The sequence below is a fragment of the Cetorhinus maximus genome, chromosome 21 (assembly GCF_964194155.1).
Source record: "Cetorhinus maximus chromosome 21, sCetMax3.hap1.1, whole genome shotgun sequence".
NCBI lineage: Eukaryota > Metazoa > Chordata > Chondrichthyes > Lamniformes > Cetorhinidae > Cetorhinus > Cetorhinus maximus.
The window spans coordinates 40,640,034-40,663,959 of record NC_135899.1 but is presented as its reverse complement, the minus strand read 5'-3'; the positions used below and the strand labels follow the sequence as shown (position 1 = coordinate 40,663,959).

At 52.8% G+C, this 23,926-nt stretch overlaps 1 protein-coding gene across 1 annotated transcript in view; it reads right to left on the bottom strand.

Annotated features, from left to right (window-relative positions):
• The window catches only part of LOC144695174 (granulocyte colony-stimulating factor receptor-like), a 100,423-nt gene that overhangs the window by 52,328 nt on the left and 24,169 nt on the right, over positions 1-23,926 (bottom strand). The window contains exons 4-5 of the mRNA XM_078566060.1: positions 9,825-9,951; positions 7,090-7,280 (exon numbers count right to left, since the gene is read on the bottom strand). Of these exons, the coding sequence (XP_078422186.1) occupies positions 7,090-7,280; positions 9,825-9,951 (318 nt within the window). The remainder of the gene's footprint in view (positions 1-7,089; positions 7,281-9,824; positions 9,952-23,926) is intronic.

Sequence of the window (23,926 nt, the reverse complement as noted above, 5' to 3'; positions counted from 1 at the left end):
ACTGTAGTGTCAGAGTCACAGTCACTGTAGTGTCGGGGTCTTAGTTACGTAGTCTTAGGGTCCCATTTACTGTAGTGTCAGGTCACAAATATTGTAGTGTCAGGGGCTCATTTACTGTAGTGTCCAAGTCCCAATTACTGTAGATTCAGTGTCCTAGTTACTGTAGTGTCAGGGTCCCAATTACTGTAGTGTCAGATTCACAGTCACTGTATTGTCGGGTTCCCAATTACTTTGGTTTCAGGGTCCCACTTACTATAGTGTCAGGTCACACTTCCTGCAGTGTCAGGGGTTCATTCATTGTTGTGTCCAAGTCCCAATTACTGTAGATTCAGGGTCCTAGTTACTGTAGTGTTGGGGTCTTATTTACAGTAGTGTCAGGGTCCCAGTTACTGTAATGTGGGGGTCCCAATTACTGTAGTGTCAGGGTCATATTACTATATTGCCAGTACCCCAATTTCTGTTGTATCAGGGTCCAAGTTACTTTAGTGTCAGGTTCCCAATTAATTTGGTGTTGGGGTCCCAGTTACTGTAGAGTCGTGGTCCCAATTACTGTAGCATCAGGGTCCCAGTTACTGTGGTGTCAGCATCCCATTTACTGTAGTGCCCGAGTCCCAGTTACTGTAGTGTTAGGGTCCCAATTACTTTAGTTTCAGGGTCCCAGTTACTGTAGTGTTGGGTTCCAATTACTGTAGTGTCAGATTCACAGTCACTGTATTGTCAGGGTCCCAGTTATGGTAGTGTCAGGCTCCCAATTACTGTGGTTTCAGGGTCCCACTTACTGTAGTGTCAGGGCACACTTCCTGCAGTGTCAGGGGCTCATTTATTGTTGTGTCCAAGCCCCAATTACTGTAGCTTCAGGGTCCTAGTTACTGTAGTGTCAGGGTCCCAGTTACTGTAGTGTCGGGGTGCCAAATACTATAGTTTCAGGGTCATATTACTATATTGTCAGTGCCCCAATTTCTGTTGTATCAGGGTCCAAGTTACTTTAGTGTCAGGTTCCCAACTAATTTGGTATTGGGGTCCCAGTTACTGTAGAGTCATTGTCCCAATTACTGTATCATTAGGGTTCCAGTTACTGTGGTGTCAGCATCCCATTTACTGTAGTGCCCGAGTCCCAGTTACTGTAGTGTTGGGGTCCCAATTACTTTAGTGTCAGGGTCCCAGTTACTGTAGTGTTGGGTTCCAATTACTGTAGTATCAGGGTCCTAGTCACTGCTGTGTTGGGGTTTCAGTTACTGTAGCGTCAGGGTCTCAGCTACTTTAGTGTCATGTTCCTAGCTTCTGTAGTGCCAGGGATCCATTCACATTGGTGTTGTGTTCCCAATTACCCTAGCATCAGGGTCCAAGTAACTGTAGTGTGCTGTAGTGTCCAAAGTACTGTAGGGTCAGTGTCATAGTTACTGTGGTGTTAGGGTCCCAATTAATTTGGTGTCAGGGTCCCAATTACTGTAATTTTGGGGTCCCAGTTACTAAAGCATGGGGTTCCCAATTACTATAATGTCAGGGTCCCAGATACTGTAATGTCAGCATCCCAGTTACTGTAGTCTCAGAGTTCCTTTTACTGCGATGTCAGGGTCCCAGTTACTGTGCTGTCAGGGTCCCAGTTACTTTGGTTTCAGGATGCCAGTTACTGTAGTGTCAGGGTCCCAGTTAATGCAGTGTTAGAATCCTAATTACTGTACTGTCTGGGTCCGGATTACACTGGTGCTGGGATCCCAGTTACTGCGGGGTCAGTGTCCCAGTTTTAATGTAGTGTTGGGGTCCCAGTTATTGTAGTGTCAGGGTCCCAATTACTGTAATGTCAGAGGCTCATTTACTGTAGTGTCGAAGTCCCAATTACTGTAGATTCAGTGTCCTAGCTACTGTAGTGTCGAAGTCCCAATTACTGTAGATTCAGTGTCCTCGTTACTGTAGTGTAAGGGTTCCAATTTTTGTAGTGCCAGAGTCACACTCACTGTAGTGTTGGGGTCCAAGTTACTGTAGTGTTGGTGTTCCAATTACTGTAGTGTCAGGGTCCCAATTACTCTGGTGTCAGGGTCCCAGTTACTGTAGTGTGGAGTTCCCAATTACTGTAGTGTCATGGTTAGAGTTGCTGTATTGTCAGTGTCCCAATTGCTTTAGTGTCACGGTCATAATTGCTGTAGTGTTGGGGTCCCAGTTACTGTGGTGTCCGGATCCCAGTTACTGTGTAGTCAGGGTCCCAATTACTTTGGTGTTGGGACCCTTGTTACAGTAGTGTTAGGGTCCCAAATACTTTGGTGTTGGGGTCCCAGTTACTGGGGTGTCAGGGTCCCAGTTACTGTAGAGTCATGGTTCCAAATTACAGTGGTGTCAATGTCATAGTTACTCAAGTGTCAGAGTCCCAATTGCTGTAGTATCGGGTCCCCGGTACTGTAGTGTCAAGGTCCCAATTACTGCATTGTCAGTGTCCCAGTTACTGTGGTGCCAGGGTCCCAGTTATTTTGGTGTTGGGACCCTTTTACTGTAGTGTTAGGGTCCCAGTTACTTTGGTTTCAGAGTCCAAATTACTGTAGTGTCGGGGTCACAATTACTGTAGTGTCAGCATCCCAATTTCTGTAGTGGCAGTTACTGTGGTGTCAGTTCCCAATTACATTGGTGTTGGGTTCTCAGTTACTGTGGTGTCAGTGTCCCAGTTACTGTCGTGTCGGGATCCCAATTACTTCAGTATCAGGGTCCAAGTAACTGTAGTGTGGGGTTCCAAATTACAGTGGTGTCAGTGTCATAGTTACTCAAGTGTCAGAGTCCCAATTGCTGTAGCGTCAGGGTCCCCGTTACTGTGGTATTAGTGTCCCAGTTACTTTGGTGTAGGGGTCCCAATTACTGTAGTGTTGGGGTCCCAATTACTGTAGTGTTGGGGTCCCAATCACTGTAGTGTCAGGGTCCCAGTTACTGTAGTGTCAGGGTCCCAGTTACTGTAATGTTGTGGTCCCAATTACTGTACAGTTGGGGTCCCAGTTACTGTGATGTCAGTGCCCCAGTTACTGCAGTGTTGTGGTCCATCTACAATGGTGTTTGGGTCCCATGTACTGTGTATATTGATGCAGTCTGGGGATTGGGGCTTCGTTGGCTAGGCCAGCATTTATTGCCCATCCCTAACTGCCTTGAGAAGGTGGTGATGAGCTGCCTTCTTCAACCGCTGCAGTCCGGTGGTGTAGGTACACCCACAGTGCTGTTAGGGAGGGAGCTCCAGGATTTTGACCCAGCAACAGTGAAGTAACGGCGATATATTTCCAAGTCAGGATAGTGAGTGACTTGGAGGGGAACTTCCAGGTGGTGGTGTTCCCATGTGTCTGTTGCTCTTGTCCTTCTATGTGGTAGTGGTTGTGGGTTTGGAAGTTGCTGTGGAAGGAGCCTTAGTGAATTCCTACAGTGCATCATATGGTACACGCTGCTGCTACTCTGCGTCGGTGGTGGAGGGAGTGAATGTTTGTGGATGTGGTGCCAATCAAGTGGGCTGCTTTGTCCTGGATGGTGTCGAGCTTCTTGAGTGTTGTGGGAGCTGCACTCATCCAGGCAAGTGGGGAGTATTCCATCACACTGCTGACTTGTGCCTGGAGATGGTGGACAGGCTTTAGGGAGTCAGGAGGTGAGTTACTCACAGAATCACAGAATCACAGTGCAGAAAACCCACAGTTTGGCCCATCAAGTCTGCACCGACACGTGAGAAACACCTGACCTACCTACCTAATCCCATTTACCAGCATTTGGCCCATGGTCTTGAATGTTATGACGTGACAAGTGCTCATCCAGGTACTTTTTAAAGGATGTGAGGCAACCCGCCTCCACCACCCTCCCAGGCAGCGCATTCCAGACCGTCACCATCCTCTGGGTAAAAAAGTTTTTCCTCATATCCCCCCTAAACCTCCTGCCCCTCACCTTGAACTTATGCCCCCTTGTGACTGATCCTTCAACTAAGGGGAACAGCTGCTCCCTATCCACCCTGTCCATGCCCCTCATAATCTTGTACACCTCGATCAGGTCGCCCCTCAGTCTTCTCTGCTCCAACGAAAACAACCCAAGTCTATCCAACCTCTCTTCATAACTTAAATGTTTCATCCCAGGCAACATCCTGGTGAATCTCCTCTCCACCCCTTCCAGTGCAATCACATCCTTCCTATAATGTGGTGACCAGAACTGCACACAGTACTCCAGCTGTGGCCTCACCAAGGTTCTATACAACTCCAACATGACCTCCCTACTTTTGTAATCTATGCCTCGATTGATAAAGGCAAGTGTCCCATATGCCTTTTTCACCACCCCACTAACATTCCCCTCCGCCTTCAGAGATCTACGGACACACACACCAAGATCCCTTTGTTCCTCAGAACTTCCAAGTGTCATGCTGTTCATTGAATACTTCCTTGTCAAATTACTCCTTCCAAAGTGTATCACCTCACACTTTTCAGGGTTAAATTCCATCTGCCACTTATTTGCCCATTTGAACATCCCGTCTATATCTTCCTGTAGCCCAAGACACTCAAACATCACTGTTAACCAGCCTGCCAATCTTTGTGTCATCCGCAAACTTACTAATCCTACCTCCCACATAGTCATCTATGTCATTTATATAAATGACAAATAATAGGGGACCGAGCACAGATCCCACTGGACATTGGCTCCCAGTCACTAAATCACCCTTCTGTCATCACCCTCTGCCTCCTACAACTAAGCCAATTTTGAATCCACCTTATCAAATTACCCTGTATCTCATGTACCTTTGCCTACTTTATAAGTCTCCCATGTGGGACCTTGTCAAAGGCTTTGCTGAAATCTATATAAACTACCTCAACTGCACTACCCTCATCTACACACCTGGTCACCTCAAAAAAATCTCACCACAGGATTCCTAGCCTCTGAACTGCTTTTGTAGCCACGGTATTTATATGGCTAGTCTAGTTCAGTTTCTGGTCAATGGTAACCCCCGGGATGTTGATGGTGGGGGATTCAGCGATGGCAATGCCATTGGACATCAAGGGCCAATGGTTAGATTCTCTATTGTTGGAGATGGTCATTGCCTGGCACTTGTGTATTGCATATATTACTTGCCACTTGTCAGCCCAAGCCTGGATATTGTCCAGGTCTTGTTGCATTTGGACATGGACTGCTTCAGTATTTGAAGAGTCACGAATGGTACTGAACATTGTGCAATCATCAGCGAACATCCACACTTCTGACCTTATGATGGAAGGAAGGTCATTGATGAAGCAGCTGAAGATGGTTGGGCCTAGGACACTACCCTGAGGAACTCCTGCAGTGATGTCCTGGAGCTGAGATGACTGACCTCCAACAACCACAACCATCTTCCTTTGTGCTTGATATGACTCCAACCAGCGGAGAGTTTTCCCCCTGACTCCAGTTTTGCTAGGGCTCCTCGATGCCACACTCGTTCAAATGCTGTCCTGATGTCAAGGGCAGTCACTCTCACCTCACCTGGTGTCAGGGTCCCAGGCACTTTGGTGTCAGGGTCTTATATATTGTGATGTCTGGATCCCATGTAGGTAAGCTTAGATGTTGATTTTTATTAAAAATCAATCATTCTCAGACTAAACTCACTGAATAAACTAACAGGGCCAAAGGAAGTCATGTGATTCCTTGACTTTATATATTGTTATGCTGACAATGAATTAGACAAGCCGGCAACTGACGATTTTAAGATAACCTTAATTTTGAAGAACATTTGAAAGAATCAAGTTATTTTTAAAAGGCTTCATTATACTAAGAACCTCTTAAAAGAAGCCTTTTAACAAAATACATGACATTGCAATTTTGAAAACTTTTGTACTCTACAGTGATACAATATATTAAAACATATAGAAACGTGAGCCAGTAATATCAAAATTGTAAGCAGTTTGTCTTTTAATAACAATCAAAGAGTTAACTCTGGATCATTAAGAGAACTGGCATTATTAGTTCGCCTTTTATAGGTATGTAGCCTTAGCTGTATTCTGTCACTTTTGTCTTTACATTTAAATTAACTCACTAGAATTATTTTCTTAGTTTAAAACAAATCTGCATTATTAGAATGTATGTAGCTATGCTAACAACAGATAAGGAACACTGGAGGAGACCAACTCATAAGGATGGTTGGATCCCAGCCCACAAACTAAGACCGAGTCTCAGTTTTGATTAAATAACAAGATTGCGTCTCAGCTATGATTAAATAACTATTAATTAATTAATAATTTTATCATAAGATTGGTCTTTTCACTTACACGGGTTAATAATAGGTATGTTCCTAAAGAGATTTTATGTTTGATATAAAGTCTTCTCATAAAACTTAAGTTAAAATATAGGCACAAAATGACTACAAAAGAATCTATTTAAATAAAAGAAAGCTTAGAAACCAAAGTTATACAAAATATAAAGTTGCATGTCTGAAATAAGATTGAACGAACACATTGAACAAGTTCATTGTTCTCTTATCAAGATTAATTGCGCACAAAGGCCAAGACCAATTAAAATAAATTAAAGAATCTGTCAGCCAATCAATGGGTGACAAGACTCCATTAATATGTGGAGAGGGAGGGTCTTGAACCTTCTCTAAGGTTTAAAAATCCCATCTCCAGAGACACTGTTAGATAGCTGCATTTAGACTGAAGAGAAGATACTACCCATATTCTGACTGAAGGTACTTATCCAAAAGGAAGAAGTTGCCCACTTTCATGGAACTGAGCACCCATCGAAAGTCAGAGGAGTCTTTTAGATGAGATGAGTATGCTTATGAGTTCTTTTGGGTGATTCTAATTCTATATTAAACTCTGTACTAATTTACATTTTTCTTTAAAAAAAAACTTCTTTGAGTTCACTATTCGAACAATCTCACCTTAAAGCCTTGTTCAAAAGCTGATAGTTAAAATTAATTACCAGTGAACTGGATTGATTCCAATTGGAATCCATCCAAAATTTCAACGCCCTGGGGCTGAGTGGCATCTGATGGATCAGCAAAAACAAAGTGAGGTACACATGAAGGGAATCATTGGCACAGGCAGAGTGATAGAAAGTGACAAATGGGGAATCCGCTGTTTATGGAGTATTGGAGAGAAATGTTCTCACATTCTCAAGACTCACCTACATCCATTGCATCGAGGCACCGGACCTCCGACTCTGTAGATCCGAGTACATTCTTAGCAATCACAGAGATGTCATAAGTGGAGAAGAGACGCAGCTTGTCACGAGGGACTGTACAGGAGCGGGAATCCTGAGACAAGCAGTCAATCCTCTGTGCATTAATGTCATGATTATGGCACTTAGCCAGATTCCTAAAAGTGGTGAGGAAACAGGCATGTATTGATAGGCCAGCAAAATGGGCAGATAATACAGAGAAGTGAGGTGCTACATTTTGGTAGAAGGGTTGTGGAAAGGCAATATAGACTTAGTGGTACAGTTATAAAGTGCACAAATAGTGGTTTGGTAGTACAGAACTTGAATATTGCTGAAAAAAGAACCTTTCGTCTTGCACTCATCAGGACACTTCGCAAGAATACCATTATAGGGGGAAAACAACAGTTTATATTGTCTGTGAAGAAAGTGCTGATTGGTTGGCAAGTGGCATTGCCATGGAGAATGCGCCACTGATGGTGACAGACAGTTAACTGCCAAGCATTGTTTGAAATTTAAACCAGGCAGCTTGACCCTGATTGGTCAAGGCATTGCCCTGAGGAATGAGTCAGCAAATGGTTGTAACTCATTTTGTTTATCTGAAACAGGCACAATGTGTGTACATGTTCTTTCTGTCTGTAAAGAACAGGACTGTGTGCAATGATATATGTAGCCTCCAGTACACACACACACATGCCACACTGTGAGCCTCACTGGCAATCCTAAATTGAGGATTATTTTGCAATTGTTGTCCAATCACTGAATCACATCTAATGTTGGACACTGTTTTGAGTTTTGCAAGCAGAGGCTGGTTGGGTACGGTCTGTACCCTGCCCGTTGTGAACAGCAGCTATTTCATATGATCTGCCAGTCTTTGGGATGTACGGTATGTACCCAGCATCACATTGGCTCTGAAATTCATATACTACATTACTCATTTGTGTGATAGGCAGAATATCTTTTTGACTTGGCAGTGGCATCCTGTTAGTGGCAGATATCACTCATGTTGCTACTGCATAGTAGCAGCGTGAAACAGCTAGCTTCACCTGTTGCTCAAATTTTTAAGATACCTTGGCCTTCCAGGGTAATCTGAGGTGGACTGGGCACTTTGAGTTTGCATGATATACAGCTTGAAATGATCTGACCAGGGTAGCCATTACCCCGCAGGAGGCCTTTGATGCCCCTATTTCACATCAAGCTTGCATGGTGAGCAAATAGCTCGGGCCCTATTTACAAGGTTGCCGACAAGACCAATCTTGTAGTATGTGGAAATGTAAGAATCCTAACGTGCATATTGACCAGTGAAGGTAACCTTGCAGTAGACCATCATTGGTGCATCCTTCATGGCAATTCCACTTGCTAACCAATCAGCACTCTCTTCACATACAGTATAAATTGTTGTTTTCCCCTTGTATTGGTATTCTTGCGGTGTCCTGATGAGTGCAAGATGAAAAGCTTCAACATGTCTCTTTTTTCAGCAATTCTCAAGTTGAAAAGTTGCACAGAGACTGAGGGACATGGGCTTCATTTGCATAAATCTTTGAAGGTGGCAGGACACACTGACAGAGCAATTAGCAAAGCATATGGGGTCTTGGGTTTCATAAATAGAGGCATTGAGTACAAAAGCAGGGAAGTAATGCTGAACCTTTATAAAGCTCTGGTTAGGCCCCAACTAGAGCATTGTGTCCAGTCCTGCACACCAATCTTTAGGACAGGTGTGAGGGTCCTTAAATGGGCACGAGGACATTTACCAGGTTGGTTGCAAAGGATGAGGGAATATATCTACAAGGTTAGGTTAGAAACACTGGGTTGTTCTCTTTAGAGCAAAAGGGGTGACATTTGTTAGAGATGTACAGGATTATGACAGATTTAGTTTCAGACAAGGACAAGCTGATCCTGTTAGATGATGGAATAAGGACTTTGAGATCACAGTTTTAAGGTTTTGCACACAAGATAAAGAGGCAATGTGAGGAAGAACTTTATTACGCAGTGAGTGGTAATGACCTGGAATTCATTGCCTAGAGGCTATCAATGATTTTAAAAAGGGAATTAGATAGGCAGTTGAGGAAAACAAAGATAAAAGCAAAAAAACTGCAGATGCTGGAAATCCAAAACAAAAACAAAAACACCTGGAAAATCTCAGCAGGTCTGGCAGCATCTACGGAGAGGAACACAGTTAACGTTTCGAGTCCGAATGACCCTTCAACAGAACTAAGTAAAAATAGAGGAGAGATGAAATATAAGCTGGTTTAAGGGGGGGTGGGGCAGCGGGGTGGGACAAGTAGAGCTGGATAGAGGGCCAGTGATAGGTGGAGATAACCAAAAGATGTCACAGACGTGTTCGTTCAATCTTATTTCAGACCTGCACATACACCTACCTACACACACACACACCATTACCTACACACATCTACCCATACACACCTACCTACACACACCTCCCCCCACACACTTTCCCACACACACCCCTACCTACACACACACACCCCTGCCTACACACACCCCTGCCTACACACACCCCTACCTATATACACACATTTACCTACACACACACCTACCGACACGCACACACACCTACCCACACACACACACACACATACACATATACACACACACACCTACACAGAATGTTGATGGTATTAATTCCAATCAGTAAATTAATTTCAAAAGGCAGGGGTTTTGTGGCAATTTCCAAGGTAACTCACTTTATTCTGCGTAGTGTGTAGTTTGTTGGTATGCGTGGGTCTCTTCCTGGGTCCCAGGTGCAATTCATGCTGAGCTTCTTCTTCAAACTTGTTACACATGTTAAATTTCTTGGTTTATCTGGAGGTACTGAAACAGACATATTTTCCAGATTGCAACTTGAAGCACTTGTGAAAATAATAGTGCTCAGAAACAGACCTGTGTAGTAGGGTCTGGCACATACAGGGTTAACATAGGAATGAGTGCAGTACCACCCACACTGTGATGTAAGAAGGCACATGACCAGAGCCAGGGTGAGTCTAGAGATGACAGATGTGTAAAGACCCAGGATGGAGTCATCTCAATACCTGTACCCTCTACTGTTTCAACGTATATAGTTTTTTTACATCCAGTTAGGGCCATCACTGCCGGGGCCAGTGCCTGGATGACAGTCGCACTGCCGGGGCCAGTGCCTGGATGACAGTCGCACTGCCGGGGCCAGTGCCTGGATGACAGTCGCACTGCCGGGGCCAGTGCCTGGATGACAGTCGCACTGCCGGGGCCAGTGCCTGGATGACAGTCGCACTGCCGGGGCCAGTGCCTGGATGACAGTCGCACTGCCGGGGCCAGTGCCTGGATGACAGTCGCACTGCCGGGGCCAGTGCCTGGATGACAGTCGCACTGCCGGGGCCAGTGCCTGGATGACAGTCGCACTGCCGGGGCCAGTGCCTGGATGACAGTCTCACTGTCGGGGCCAGTGCCTGGATGACAGTCTCACTGTCGGGGCCAGTGCCTGGATGACAGTCTCACTGTCGGGGCCAGTGCCTGGATGCTAGTCTCACTGTCGGGGCCAGTGCCTGGATGCTAGTCTCACTGTCGGGGCCAGTGCCTGGATGCTAGTCTCACTGTCGGGGCCAGTGCCTGGATGCTAGTCTCACTGTCGGGGCCAGTGCCTGGATGCTAGTCTCACTGTCGGGGCCAGTGCCTGGATGCTAGTCTCACTGTCGGGGCCAGTGCCTGGATGCTAGTGTCACTGTCGGGGCCAGTGCCTGGATGTTAGTCTCAACTTCAGGTCCAGTGCTGAGATGCTGATCTGGTTGCCAGGGCCAGTGATCGGATGCTAGTTTCACTGCCAAAGCCAGTGCCTGGATGCTTGGCTCACTGCCAGGCCCAGCATATGGTTGCCAGTCTCATTGCCCATACCAGTGTCTGGATACCAGTCTCACTACCTGTGCCAGTGCCTGGATACCAGCCTTGGTGCCAGTGCCTAGATGCCAGTCGCACTGGTGGGGCCAGTATCAGGATGCCAGTCTACTGCCAGCGTCTTTATGTTTTTATCTCTGCCAGCGCCTGTGTCTGGATGCCCGCTTCTCTGCCAAATGCAGTTCCATGATGCTAGTCTCGCTGTCTGGGCCAGTGTCTGGAAACTAACCTCTCATCCACAGCCAGGGTCTGGATGCTATCTCAAAGTCAGGCCAGCACCTGGATGCCAGTCTCGCTGTCAGGGCCAGTAACGGAATGCCATTCTCACTGCCTGTGCCAGCGTCTTGATGTTTTTATCTCTGCCAAAGCCAGTGCCAGGATGCTAGCCTCACTGTCAGGTCCAGTGTCTGGATGCTTGTCTCATTGTCAGCGCCAGTGTCTTGATGCTAGTCTCACTGTCTGGGCCACTGTATGGGTGGTAGTCTCACTGCCAGATCCAGTGCCTGGATGCTAGTCTCCCTCCCAAGGCCAGTGTCTGGATGCCTGTATCGATGCCAGGGCCAGTACTGGATGATAATATCACTGCCAGGGCCAGCGTCTGCTTGCTAGTCTCACTGCCAGGGCCAGCGTCTGCTTGCTAGTCTCACTGCCAGGGCCAGCGTCTGCTTGCTAGTCTCACTGCCAGGGCCAGCGTCTGCTTGCTAGCCTCACTGCCAGGGCCAATGTCTTCGTTCCTGTCTCACTCCCAAGGCAAGTGTCTGCATGCCTGTCTCATGTCGCGCTGCCGGGGCCAGTGCCTGGATGCCAGTCGCGCTGCCGGGGCCAGTGCCTGGGTGCCAGTCGCGCTGCCGGGGCCAGTGCCTGGGTGCCAGTCGCGCTGCCGGGGCCAGTGCCTGGGTGCCAGTCGCGCTGCCGGGGCCAGTGCCTGGGTGCCAGTCGCGCTGCCGGGGCCAGTGCCTGGGTGCCAGTCGCGCTGCCGGGGCCAGTGCCTGGGTGCCAGTCGCGCTGCCGGGGCCAGTGCCTGGGTGCCAGTCGCGCTGCCGGGGCCAGTGCCTGGGTGCCAGTCGCGCTGCCGGGGCCAGTGCCTGGGTGCCAGTCGCGCTGCCGGGGCCAGTGCCTGGGTGCCAGTCGCGCTGCCGGGGCCAGTGCCTGGGTGCCAGTCGCGCTGCCGGGGCCAGTGCCTGGGTGCCAGTCGCGCTGCCGGGGCCAGTGCCTGGGTGCCAGTCGCGCTGCCGGGGCCAGTGCCTGGGTGCCAGTCGCGCTGCCGGGGCCAGTGCCTGGGTGCCAGTCGCGCTGCCGGGGCCAGTGCCTGGGTGCCAGTCGCGCTGCCGGGGCCAGTGCCTGGGTGCCAGTCGCGCTGCCGGGGCCAGTGCCTGGATGCCAGTCGCGCTGCCGGGGCCAGTGCCTGGATGCCAGTCGCGCTGCCGGGGCCAGTGCCTGGATGCCAGTCGCGCTGCCGGGGCCAGTGCCTGGATGCCAGTCGCGCTGCCGGGGCCAGTGCCTGGATGCCAGTCGCGCTGCCGGGGCCAGTGCCTGGATGCCAGTCGCGCTGCCGGGGCCAGTGCCTGGATGCCAGTCGCGCTGCCGGGGCCAGTGCCTGGATGCCAGTCGCGCTGCCGGGGCCAGTGCCTGGATGCCAGTCGCGCTGCCGGGGCCAGTGCCTGGATGCCAGTCGCGCTGCCGGGGCCAGTGCCTGGATGCCAGTCGCGCTGCCGGGGCCAGTGCCTGGATGCCAGTCGCGCTGCCGGGGCCAGTGCCTGGATGCCAGTCGCGCTGCCGGGGCCAGTGCCTGGATGCCAGTCGCGCTGCATTCTAGTCTCATTGCCAGGGCCAGTGCCTGGATGCCAGTCGCACTGCCAGGGCCAGTGGTTGGATGTCAGTCTCACTGTCAAGGCAATTGTCTGCATGCCTGTCTCACTGCCAGGACTGTTGAATGCATTCTTGTCTCACTGCCGGGGCCAGTGCCTGGATGCCAGTCGCGCTGCCGGGGCCTTTGTCTGGCTTCTATTCTTACTGCCAGGGCCAGTGAATGAATTCTAGTCTCACTGCTAGGGCCAGCACCTGGATTCTTGTCTCACTGCCAGGGCCAGTGTCTGCGTGCAAGTCTCAGTGTCAGGACCAGTGACTGCATTCTATTCTCATTGCCAGATTCAGTACCTGTATGCCAGTCTCACTGCTGGTGCCAGTGTCCAGATGCCAGCATCACTGCCTGTGCCCGTGCCCAGATGCCAGTCTCACTGATGGGGCCCGTGTCTGCATGCTAGTCGAACTGCCAGAGTCAGCGCCTGGATGCCAGTCACACTGCCAGGGCCAGTGGCTGGATGCATGTATCACTGCTGGGCCAGTGCCTGGATGTCAGTCTCTCTACCAGCAGCAGTGCCTGGATGTCATTCTCTCTGCCAGGGCCAGTGTCTTTATGCCTGTCTCACTGTCTAGGCAAGTATCCGGGCCAGTGACTGCATTCTAGTCTAATTGTCAGGACCAGTGGCTGCATTCTAGTCTCATTGCCAGGGCCAGTGCCTGGATGCCAGTCGCACTGCCAGGGCCAGTGGTTGGATGTCAGTCTCACTGTCAAGGCAATTGTTTGCATGCCTGTCTCACTGCCAGGACTGTTGAATGCATTCTTGTCTCATTGCCAGGGCCAGTGCCCGGAAGCCAGTCGCACTGCCGGGGCCAGTGCCCGGAAGCCAGTCGCACTGCCGGGGCCAGTGCCCGGAAGCCAGTCGCACTGCCGGGGCCAGTGCCCGGAAGCCAGTCGCACTGCCGGGGCCCGTGCCCGGAAGCCAGTCGCACTGCCGGGGCCCGTGCCCGGAAGCCAGTCGCACTGCCGGGGCCCGTGCCCGGAAGCCAGTCGCACTGCCGGGGCCCGTGCCCGGAAGCCAGTCGCACTGCCGGGGCCCGTGCCCGGAAGCCAGTCGCACTGCCGGGGCCCGTGCCCGGAAGCCAGTCGCACTGCCGGGGCCCGTGCCCGGAAGCCAGTCGCACTGCCGGGGCCCGTGCCCGGAAGCCAATCGCACTGCCGGGGCCCGTGCCCGGAAGCCAGTCGCACTGCCGGGGCCCGTGCCCGGATTGTAGTCTAATTGTCATTGCCAGCGACTGCATTCTAGTCTCACTGTCAGTACCAGTGTCTGCATTCTAGTCTCATTGCCAGGGCCAGTGCCTGGAAGCCAGTTGCACTGCCAAGTCCAGTGCCTGGATGCCAGTCACACTCCCAGGCCAGTGCATGAATGCTTGTTGCACTGCCAGGGCCAGTGACTGCTTTCTAGTCTCACTGTCAGGGCCAGTGACTGCATTCAAGTCTCACTGCCAGGGCCAGTCTCTTCATGCCAGTCTCACTGCCAGGGCCAGTCTCTGCATGCCAGTCTCACTGCCAGGGCCAGTGTCTGCATGCCAGTCTCTCTTCCAGGGCCTGTGTCTGGCCTCTATTCTCACTGTCAGGGCCAGTGGCCGGATGCCAGTCTCACTGCCAGGGCCAGTGGCCGGATGCCAGTCTCACTGCCAGGGCCAGTGGCCGGATGCCAGTCTCACTGCCAGGGCCAGTGGCCGGATGCCAGTCTCACTGCCAGGGCCAGTGGCCGGATGCCAGTCTCACTGCCAGGGCCAGTGGCCGGATGCCAGTCTCACTGCCAGGGCCAGTGGCCGGATGCCAGTCTCACTGCCAGGGCCAGTGGCCGGATGCCAGTCTCACTGCCAGGGCCAGTGGCCGGATGCCAGTCTCACTGCCAGGGCCAGTGGCCGGATGCCAGTCTCACTGCCAGGGCCAGTGGCCGGATGCCAGTCTCACTGCCAGGGCCAGTGGCCGGATGCCAGTCTCACTGCCAGGGCCAGTGGCCGGATGCCAGTCTCACTGCCAGGGCCAGTGGCCGGATGCCAGTCTCACTGCCAGGGCCAGTGGCTGGATGCCAGTCTCACTGCCAGGGCCAGTGGCCGGATGCCAGTCTCACTGCCAGGGCCAGTGGCTGGATGCCAGTCTCACTGCCAGGGCCAGTGGCTGGATGCCAGTCTCACTGCCAGGGCCAGTGGCTGGATGCCAGTCTCACTGCCAGGGCCAGTGGCTGGATGCCAGTCTCACTGCCAGGGCCAGTGGCTGGATGCCAGTCTCACTGCCAGGGCCAGTGGCTGGATGCCAGTCTCACTGCCAGGGCCAGTGGCTGGATGCCAGTCTCACTGCCAGGGCCAGTGGCTGGATGCCAGTCTCACTGCCAGGGCCAGTGGCTGGATGCCAGTCTCACTGCCAGGGCCAGTGGCTGGATGCCAGTCTCACTGCCAGGGCCAGTGGCTGGATGCCAGTCTCACTGCCAGGGCCAGTGGCTGGATGCCAGTCTCACTGCCAGGGCCATTGTCTGCATGCCTGTTTCTGTGCCAGGGCCAGCATCTGGATTATAGTCTCATGCCAGGGCCAGTGACTGAATTCTAGTCCCATTGTCAGGGCCACTGTCTGGATGCTAGTCTCACTGCCAGGACCACCAGCTGCATTCTAGTGTCATTGCCAGGGCCAGTGCCTGGAAACCATTCATACTGCCATGCCAGTGCCTGGATGCCAGTTGCAACTGATGGGGCCAGTGCCTGGATGCCAGTCACACTGCCAGGCCAGTGCGTGGATGCCTGTCCCACTGCCAGGGCCAGTGTCTGCAATCAAGTCTCATTGTCAGGGCCAGTGACTGCATTCTAGTCTCACTGTCAGGGCCAGTGACTGCATTCTAGTCTCACTGTCAGGGCCAGTGACTGCATTCTAGACTCATTGCCGGGGCCAGTGTCTGCATTCTAGACTCATTGCCGGGGCCAGTGTCTGCATGATTGTCTCTGTTCCAGGGCTTGTCTGGCTTCGATTCTCACTGCCAGGGCCAGTGACTTAATTCTAGTCTCATTGCCAGGGCCAGCACCTGGATTCTTGTCTCACAGCCAGGGTCAGTGTCTGGGTGCAAGTCTCAGTGTCAGGACCAGAGACAGCATTCCAGTCTCATTGCCAGATCCAGTACCTGTATTCCAGTCTCACTGCCAGTGCCAGTGCCCAGATGCCAGCATCACTGCCTGCGCCAGTGCCCAGGTGCCAGTCTCACTGGCGGGGCCAGTGTCTGCATTCTAGTCGAACTGCCGTGGTCAGTGCCTGGATGCCAGTCACACTGCCGGGGCCAGTGAATACATCCCAGTATCACTGCCAGGGCCACTGCCTGGATGCCAATCTCACTGTCAGGGCTGGTGGCTGGATGGCAGTCACTCTGCCAGGCCAGGCCAGTGTCTGGATGACAGTCGCACTGCCAGGGCCAGTGACTCAATTCTAGTCTCACTGCCAGGGCCAACATGTGGATTCTAGTCTCATTCCAGGGCCAGAGCCTGGATTCTAGTCTCACTGCCAGGGTCAGTGCCTGGATGCCAGTCTCTCTGCCCGTGCCAGTCACTGTGTTCTAGTCTCACCTTCATGGCCAGTGCCTGGATGCTAGTCTCACAGTCAGGTCCAGTGCCAGGATGCTGACCTGCTTGCCAGGGGCAGTGCCTGGGTTGTGGTCTCATTGCCAAAGCTTTTGCCCGGATGCTCGTCTCACTGCCAGGCCCAGCAACATTATTACACTCTTACTGCCAAAGCCAGTGCCTGGATTCTAGTATCACTGCCTGGGCCAGCGTTGGGATGCCAGTATCACTGCCCAGGACAGTAACTGCATTCTAGTCTAATTGTCAGGGCCAGTGACTGCATTCTAGTCTAATTGTCAGGACCAGTGCCTGGATGCCAGTCTCTCTGTCAGTGCCACTGACTGCATTCTAATATCACTGCCGGGGCCAGTGTCTGGATGCCAATCTCTGTGCCAGGGCGTGTGTCTGGCTTTTATTCTCATTGCCAAGGCCAGTGAATGAATTCTATTCTCACTGCCAGGGCCAATGTCTGGGTTCTAGTCTCACTGCCAGGGTCAGTGAATGAATTCTAGTCTCACTGACGGGGCCAGTGTCTTCATGCTAGTTGAACTGCTGGGGTCAGTGCCTGGATGCCAGTCTCACTTCCAGGGCCAGTGCCTGGATGCCAGTCACACTGCTAGGGCCATTGTCTGCATGCCTGTTTCACTGTCAAGGCAAGTGGCTGCATGCCTGTCTCTGTGCCAGGGCCAGCATCTGAATTATAGTCTCTTGCCAGGGCCAGTGACTGAATTCTAGTCCCATTGTCAGGGCCAGTTCCGGGTTGCCAGTTGCACTGCCAGGCCAGCGATGTATGCCAGTCGCACTGCCAAGGGCAGAGACTGCATTCTACTCTCATTGCCAGGGACAGTGCCTGGATACCAGTCACACTGCCAGGCAGGGCGTGGATGCCTGTCCCACTGCCAGGACCAGTGACTGCAATCTCGTCTCATTGTCAGGACCAGTGACTGCATTCTAGTCACATTTCCAGGGCCTGTGTCTGGCTTCTATTCTTACTGCCAGGGCCAGTGAATGAATTCTAGTCTCATTGCCAGGGCCAGCACCTGGATTCTTGTCTCACTGCCAGGGTCAGTGTCTGGGTGCAAGTCTCAGTGTCAGGACCAGAGACAGCATTCCAGTCTCATTGCCAGATCCAGTACCTGTATTCCAGTCTCACTGCCGGTGCCAGTGCCCAGATGCCAGTTGAACTGCCGGGGTCAGTGCCTGGATGCCAGTCACACTGCCGGGGCCAGTGAATGCATTCCAGTCTCACTGCCAGGGCCACTGCCTGGATGCCAATCTCACTGCCAGGGCCGGTGGCTGGATGGCAGTCTCACTGCCAGGCCAGGCCAGTGTCTGGGTGTCAGTTGCACTGCCAGGGCCAGTGAATGAATTCTAGTCTCACTGCCAGGGCCAGCACCTGGATTCTTGTCTCACTGCCAGGGTCAGTGTCTGGGTGCAATTCTCAGTGTCAGGACCAGAGACAGCATCCCAGTCTCATTGCCAGCTCCCGTACCTGTATTCCAGTCTCACTGCTGGTGCCAGTGCCCAGATGCCAGTCTCACTGGCAGGACCAGTGTCTGCATGCCAGTCAAACTGCCGTGGTCAGTGCCTGGATGCCAGTTACACTTCTGGAGCCAGTGAATGCATTCCAGTTTCACTGCCAGGGCCACTGCCTGGATGCCAATCTCACTGCCAAGTCCGGTGGCTGGATTGCAGTCACACTGCCAGGCCAGGCCAGTGTCTGGATGCCAGTCGGACTGACAGGGCCAGTGACTGCATTTTAGTCTCATTTTCAGGGCCAGTGACTGCATTTTCGTCTCACTGTCAGTGCCAGTGACTGCATTCTAGTCTCACTGCCAGGGCCATTGTCTGCATACCAGTCTCACTGCCGGGACCAGTGTCTGGATGCCAATCTCTATGCCAGGACCTGTGTCTGGCTTTTATTCTCATTGCCAAGGCCAGTGAATGATTTCTAGTCTCACTGCCAGGGCCAATGTCTGGGCTCTAGTCTCACTGCCAGGGCCAGTGCCTGGATTATAATCTCACTGCCAGGGCCAGTGTCTGGGTCAAAGTCTCAGTGCCAGGGTCAGTGCCTGGATGCCAGTCTTACTGACGGGGCCAGTGTCTTCATGCTAGTTGAACTGCTGGGGTCAGTGCCTGGATGCCAGTCACACTGCTGGGGCCAGTGAATGCATTCGAGTATAACTGCCAGGGCCAGTCAATGGATGCCAGTCTCACTGCAAGGGCCAGTGGATGGATGCCAGTCTCACTGCCGGGCCAGTGCGTGGATGCTAGTCTCACTACCAGGGCCAGTGCCTGCATGCCTTTCTCTGTACAAGAGCCAGCGTCTGGATTCTAGTCTCATGCCACTGCCAGTGACTGAATTATAGTCCCATTGTCAAGGCCAGTAGCTGTATTCTGCTCTCACTGTCAGGGCCAGTGATTGCATTCTAGTCTCATTGCCGGGGCCAGTGCCTGGGTGCAAGTCTCACTGTCAGGGCCAGTGACTGCAATCTAGTCTCACTGTCAGGGCCAGTGACTGCAATCTAGTCTCACTGTCAGGGCCAGTGACTGCATTCTAGTCTCACTGCCAGGGCCAGTGTCTGCATGCCAGTCTCATTGCCGGGGCCGATGTTTGCATGCCTGTCTCTGTTCCAGGGCCTGTGTCTGGCTTCTATTCTCACTGCCAGGGCCAGTGACTGAATTCTAGCCTCACTGCCAGTGCCATCGTCTGGATTATAGGCTCACTGCCAGGGCCAGTGTCTGGGTGCCAATCTCAGTGACTGGGTCAGTGACTGGATGCCAGTCTCACTGTCAGTGCCAGTGACTGCATGCCAGTCTCATTGCCGGGGCCAATGTTTGCATGCCTGTCTCTGTTCCAGGGCCTGTGTCTGGCTTCTATTCTCACTGCCAGGGCCAGTGACTGAATTCTAGCCTCACTGCCAGTGCCATCGTCTGGATTATAGGCTCACTGCCAGGGCCAGTGTCTGGGTGCCAATCTCAGTGACTGGGTCAGTGACTGGATGCCAGTCTCACTGTCAGTGTCAGTGACTGCATTCTAGTCTCACTGCCAGGGCCATTGTCTGGATGCAAATCTCTGTGCCAGGGCATGTGTCTGGCTTTTATTCTCAATGCCAAGGCCAGTGAATTAATTCTAGTCTCACTGCCAGGGCAGCTCCTGGATGCCAGTCTCACTGCCACTGGCAGCGACTGTGTTCTAGTCCCACCTTCATGGCCAGTGACTGGATGCTGGTCTCACTGTCAGGGCCACTGTTGGGATTCTGGACTCAGTGCCAGATCCAGTGCCCAGGTGCCAGTCTCAGTGACTGCAATCTAGTCTCGGTGTCTGCATGCCAGTCGAACTGCCGGGGTCAGTGGCTGGATGCCAGTCTCACTACTAGGGCCATTGTCTGCATGCCTGTTTCACTGTCAAGGCAAGTGGCTGCATGCCTGTCTCTGTCCCAGGTTCAGCGTCTGAATTATAGTCTCATGCCAGGGCCAGTGACTGAATTCTAGTCCCATTGTCAGGGCCAGTGACTGGATGCCAATCACACTGCCAGGCCAGCGATGTATGCCAGTCGCACTGCCAGGGGCAGTGACTGCATTCTAGTCTCATTGCCAGGGCCAGTGCCTGGATGCCAGTCACACTGCCAGGCCAGTACCTGGATGCCTGTCCCACTGCCGGGACCAGTGACTGCAATCTAGTCTCATTGTCAGGACCAGTGACTGCATTCTAGTCTCATTTCCAGGGCCTGTGTCTGGCTTCTATTCTTACTGCCAGGGCCAGTGAACGAATTCTAGTCTCACTGCCAGGGCCAGTGTCTGGGTGCAAGTCTCAGTGTCAGGACCAGAGACAGTAATCCAGTCTCATTGCCAGCTCCAGTACCTGTATTCCAGTCTGACTGCCGGTGCCAGTGCCCAGATGCCAATCCATCTGCCAGGGCCGGTGGCTGGATGCCAGTCACACTGCCAGGCCAGGCCAGTGTCTGGATGTCAGTCGCACTGCCAAGGCCAGTGACTGCATTCTAGTCTCATTGCCAGGGCCAGTGCCTGGATGCCAGTCACACTGCCAGGCCAGGCCAGTGTCTGGATGCCAGTCGGACTGACAGGGCCAGTGACTGCATTCTAATCTCATTTTCAGGGACAGTGACTGCATTTTAGTCTCACTGTCAGTGCCAGTGACTGCATACCAGTCTCACTGCCAGGGCCATTGTCTGCATACCAGTCTCACTGCCGGGGCCAGTGTCTGGATGCCAATCTCTGTGCCAGGGCCTGTGTCTGGCTTTTATTCTCATTGCCAAGGCCAGAGAATGAGTTCTAGTCTCACTGCCAGGGCCAATGTCTGGATTCTAGTCTCACTGCCAAGGCCAGTACCTGGATTATAGTCTCACTGTCAGGGCCAGTGTCTGGGTCAAAGTCTCAGTGCCAGGGTCAGTGCCTGGATGCCAGTCTCACTGCCAGGGCCAGTGGCTGGATGCCAGTCTCACTGCCGGGCCAGTGCCTGGATGCTAGTCTCAATTCCAGGGCCAGTGCCTGCATGCCTTTCTCTGTACATGAGCCAGCGTCTGGATTCTAGTCTCATGCCAGTGCCAGTTACTGAATTATAGTCCCATTGTCAGGGCCAGTGGCTGCATTCTGCTCTCACTGTCAGGGCCAGTGACTTTATTCTAGTCTCATTGCCAGGGCCAGTGTGTGGGTGCAAGTCACACTGCCAGTGCCAGTGCCTGGATGCCAGTCTCATTGTCAGGGCCAGTGATTGCAATCTAGTCTCATTGTCAGGGCCAGTGACTGCATTCTAGTCTCACTGTAAGGGCCAGTGACTGCATTCATGTCTCACTGCCAGGGCCAGTGCTGGATGCCAGTCACACTGCCAGGTCCAGTGACTGCAATCTACTCTCACTGCCAGGGCCAGTGTCTGCATGCCAGTCTCATTGCTGGGGCCAATGTTTGCATGCCTGTCTCTGTTCCAGGGCCTGTGTCTGGCTTCTATTCTCACTGCCAGGGCCAGTGACTGAATTCTAGTCTCACTGCCAGTGTCATCATCTGGATTGTAGTCTCACTGCCAGGGCCAGTGTCTGGGTGCAAATCTCAGTGATTGGGTCAGTGACTGGATGCCAGTCTCACTGTCAGTGCCAGTGACTGCATTCTAGTCTCACTGCCAGGGCCATTGTCTGCATACCAGTCTTACTGCCGGGGCCAGTGTCTGGATGCCAGTCTCTGTGCCAGGGCCTGTGTCCAGCTTTTATTCTCATTGCCAAGGCCAGAGAATGAGTTCTAGTCTCACTGCCAGGGCCAATGTCTGGATTCTAGTCTCACTGCCAAGGCCCGTGCCTGGATTATAGTCTCACTGTCAGGGCCAGTGTCTGGGTCAAAGTCTCAGTGCCAGAGTCAGTGCCTGGATGCCAGTCTCACTGACGGGGCCAGTGTCTTCATGCTAGTCGAACTGCTGGGGTCAGTTCCTGGATGCCAGTCTCACTTCCAGGGCCAGTGCCTGGATGCCAGTCACGCTGCTGGGGCCAGTGAATGCATTCCAGTCTCACTGCCGGGGCCAGTGAATGGATGCCAGTCTCACTGCCAGGGCCAGTGAATGGATGCCAGTCTCACTGCCGGGGCCAGTGAATGCATTCCAGTCTCACTGCCGGGGCCAGTGAATGCATTCCAGTCTCACTGCCGGGGCCAGTGAATGGATGCCAGTCTCACTGCCGGGGCCAGTGAATGGATGCCAGTCTCACTGCCAGGGCCAGTGAATGGATGCCAGTCTCACTGCCAGGGCCAGTGAATGGATGCCAGTCTCACTGCCAGGGCCAGTGAATGGATGCCAGTCTCACTGCCAGGGCCAGTGAATGGATGCCAGTCTCACTGCCAGGGCCAGTGAATGGATGCCAATATCACTGCCAGGGCCAGTGAATGGATGCCAGTCTCACTGCCAGGGCCAGTGGCTGGATGCCAGTCTCACTGCCAAGCCAGTGCCTGGATGCTAGTCTCAATATCAGGGCCAGTGCCTGCATGCCTTTCTCTGTACATGAGCCAGCGTCTGGATTCTAGTATCATGCCAGTGCCAGTGACTGAATTATAGTCCCATTGTCAAGGCCAATGGATGAATTCTGCTCTCACTGTCAGGGCCAGTGACTGCATCCTAGTCTCATTGTCAGGGCCAGTGCGTGGGTGCCAGTCACACTGCCAAGGCCAGTGCCTGGATGCCAGTCACACTGCCAGGTCCAGTGACTGCAATCTAGTCTCACTGCCAGGGCCAGTGTCTGCATGCCAGTCTCATTGCCGGGGCCAATGTTTGCATGCCTGTCTCTGTTCCAGGGCCTGTGTCTGGCTCCTATTCTCACTGCCGGGGCCAGTGTCTGGATGCCAATCTCTGTGCCAGGGTGTGTGTCTAGCTTTTATTCTCAATGCCAAGGCCAGTGAATTAATTCTAGTCTCACTGTCAGGGCCAATGTCTGGGTTCTAGTCTCACTGCCAGGGCAGCTCCTGGATGCCAGTCTCACTGCCACTGGCAGCGACTGTGTTCTAGTCCCACTTTCACGGCCAGTGACTGGATGCTAGTCTCACTGTCAGGGCCACTGTATGGATGCTGGACTCAGTGCCAGATCCAGTGCCCAGGTGCCAGTCTCAGTGACTGCAATCTAGTCTCAATGTTTGCATGCCAGTCGAACTGCCGGAGTCAGTGGCTGGACGCCAGTCTCACTGCTAGGGCCATTGTCTGCATGCCCGTTTTACTGTCAAGGCAAGTGGCTGCATCCCTGTCTCTGTGCCAGGGTCAGCGTCTGAATTATAGTCTCATGCCAGGGCCAGTGACTGAATTCTAGTCCCATTGTCAGGGCCAGTGCTTGGATTCCAGTTGCACTGCCAGGCCAGCGATGTATGCCAGTCGCACTGCCAGGGGAAGTGACTGCATTCTAGTCTCTTTGTCGGGGCCAGTGCCTGGATGCCAGTCACACTGCCAGGTCAGTGCGTGGATGCCTGTCCCACTGCCAGGACCAGTGACTGAAATTTAGTCTCATTGTCAAGAGCAGTGACTGCATTCTAGTCTCATTGCCAGGGCCAGTGCCTGGATACCAGTCGCACTGCCAGGGCCAATGCCTGCATGCCAGTCAAAATGCCAGGCCAGTGCCTGGATGCGAGTTGCACTGCCAGGGCCCGTGACTGCATTCTAGTCACAATTCCAGGGCCTGTGTCCGGCTTCTATTCTTAATGCCAGGGCCAGTGAATGAATTCTAGTCTCACTGCCGGGGCCAGTGCCTGGATTCTTGTCTCACTGCCATGGCCAATGTCTGGGTGCAAGTCTCAGTGTCAGGACCAGTGACAGCATTCTAGTCTTATTGATAGATCCAGTACCTGTACTCCAGTCTCATTGCCGGTGCCAGTGCCCAGATGCCAGCATCATTGCCTGTGCCAGTGCCCAGATGCCAGTCTCACTGGCGGGTCCAGCGTCTGCATGCCAGTCGAACTACCAGAGTCAGAGCCTGGATTCCAGTCACACTGCCGGGGCCAGTGAATGCATTCCAGTCTCACTGCCAGGGCC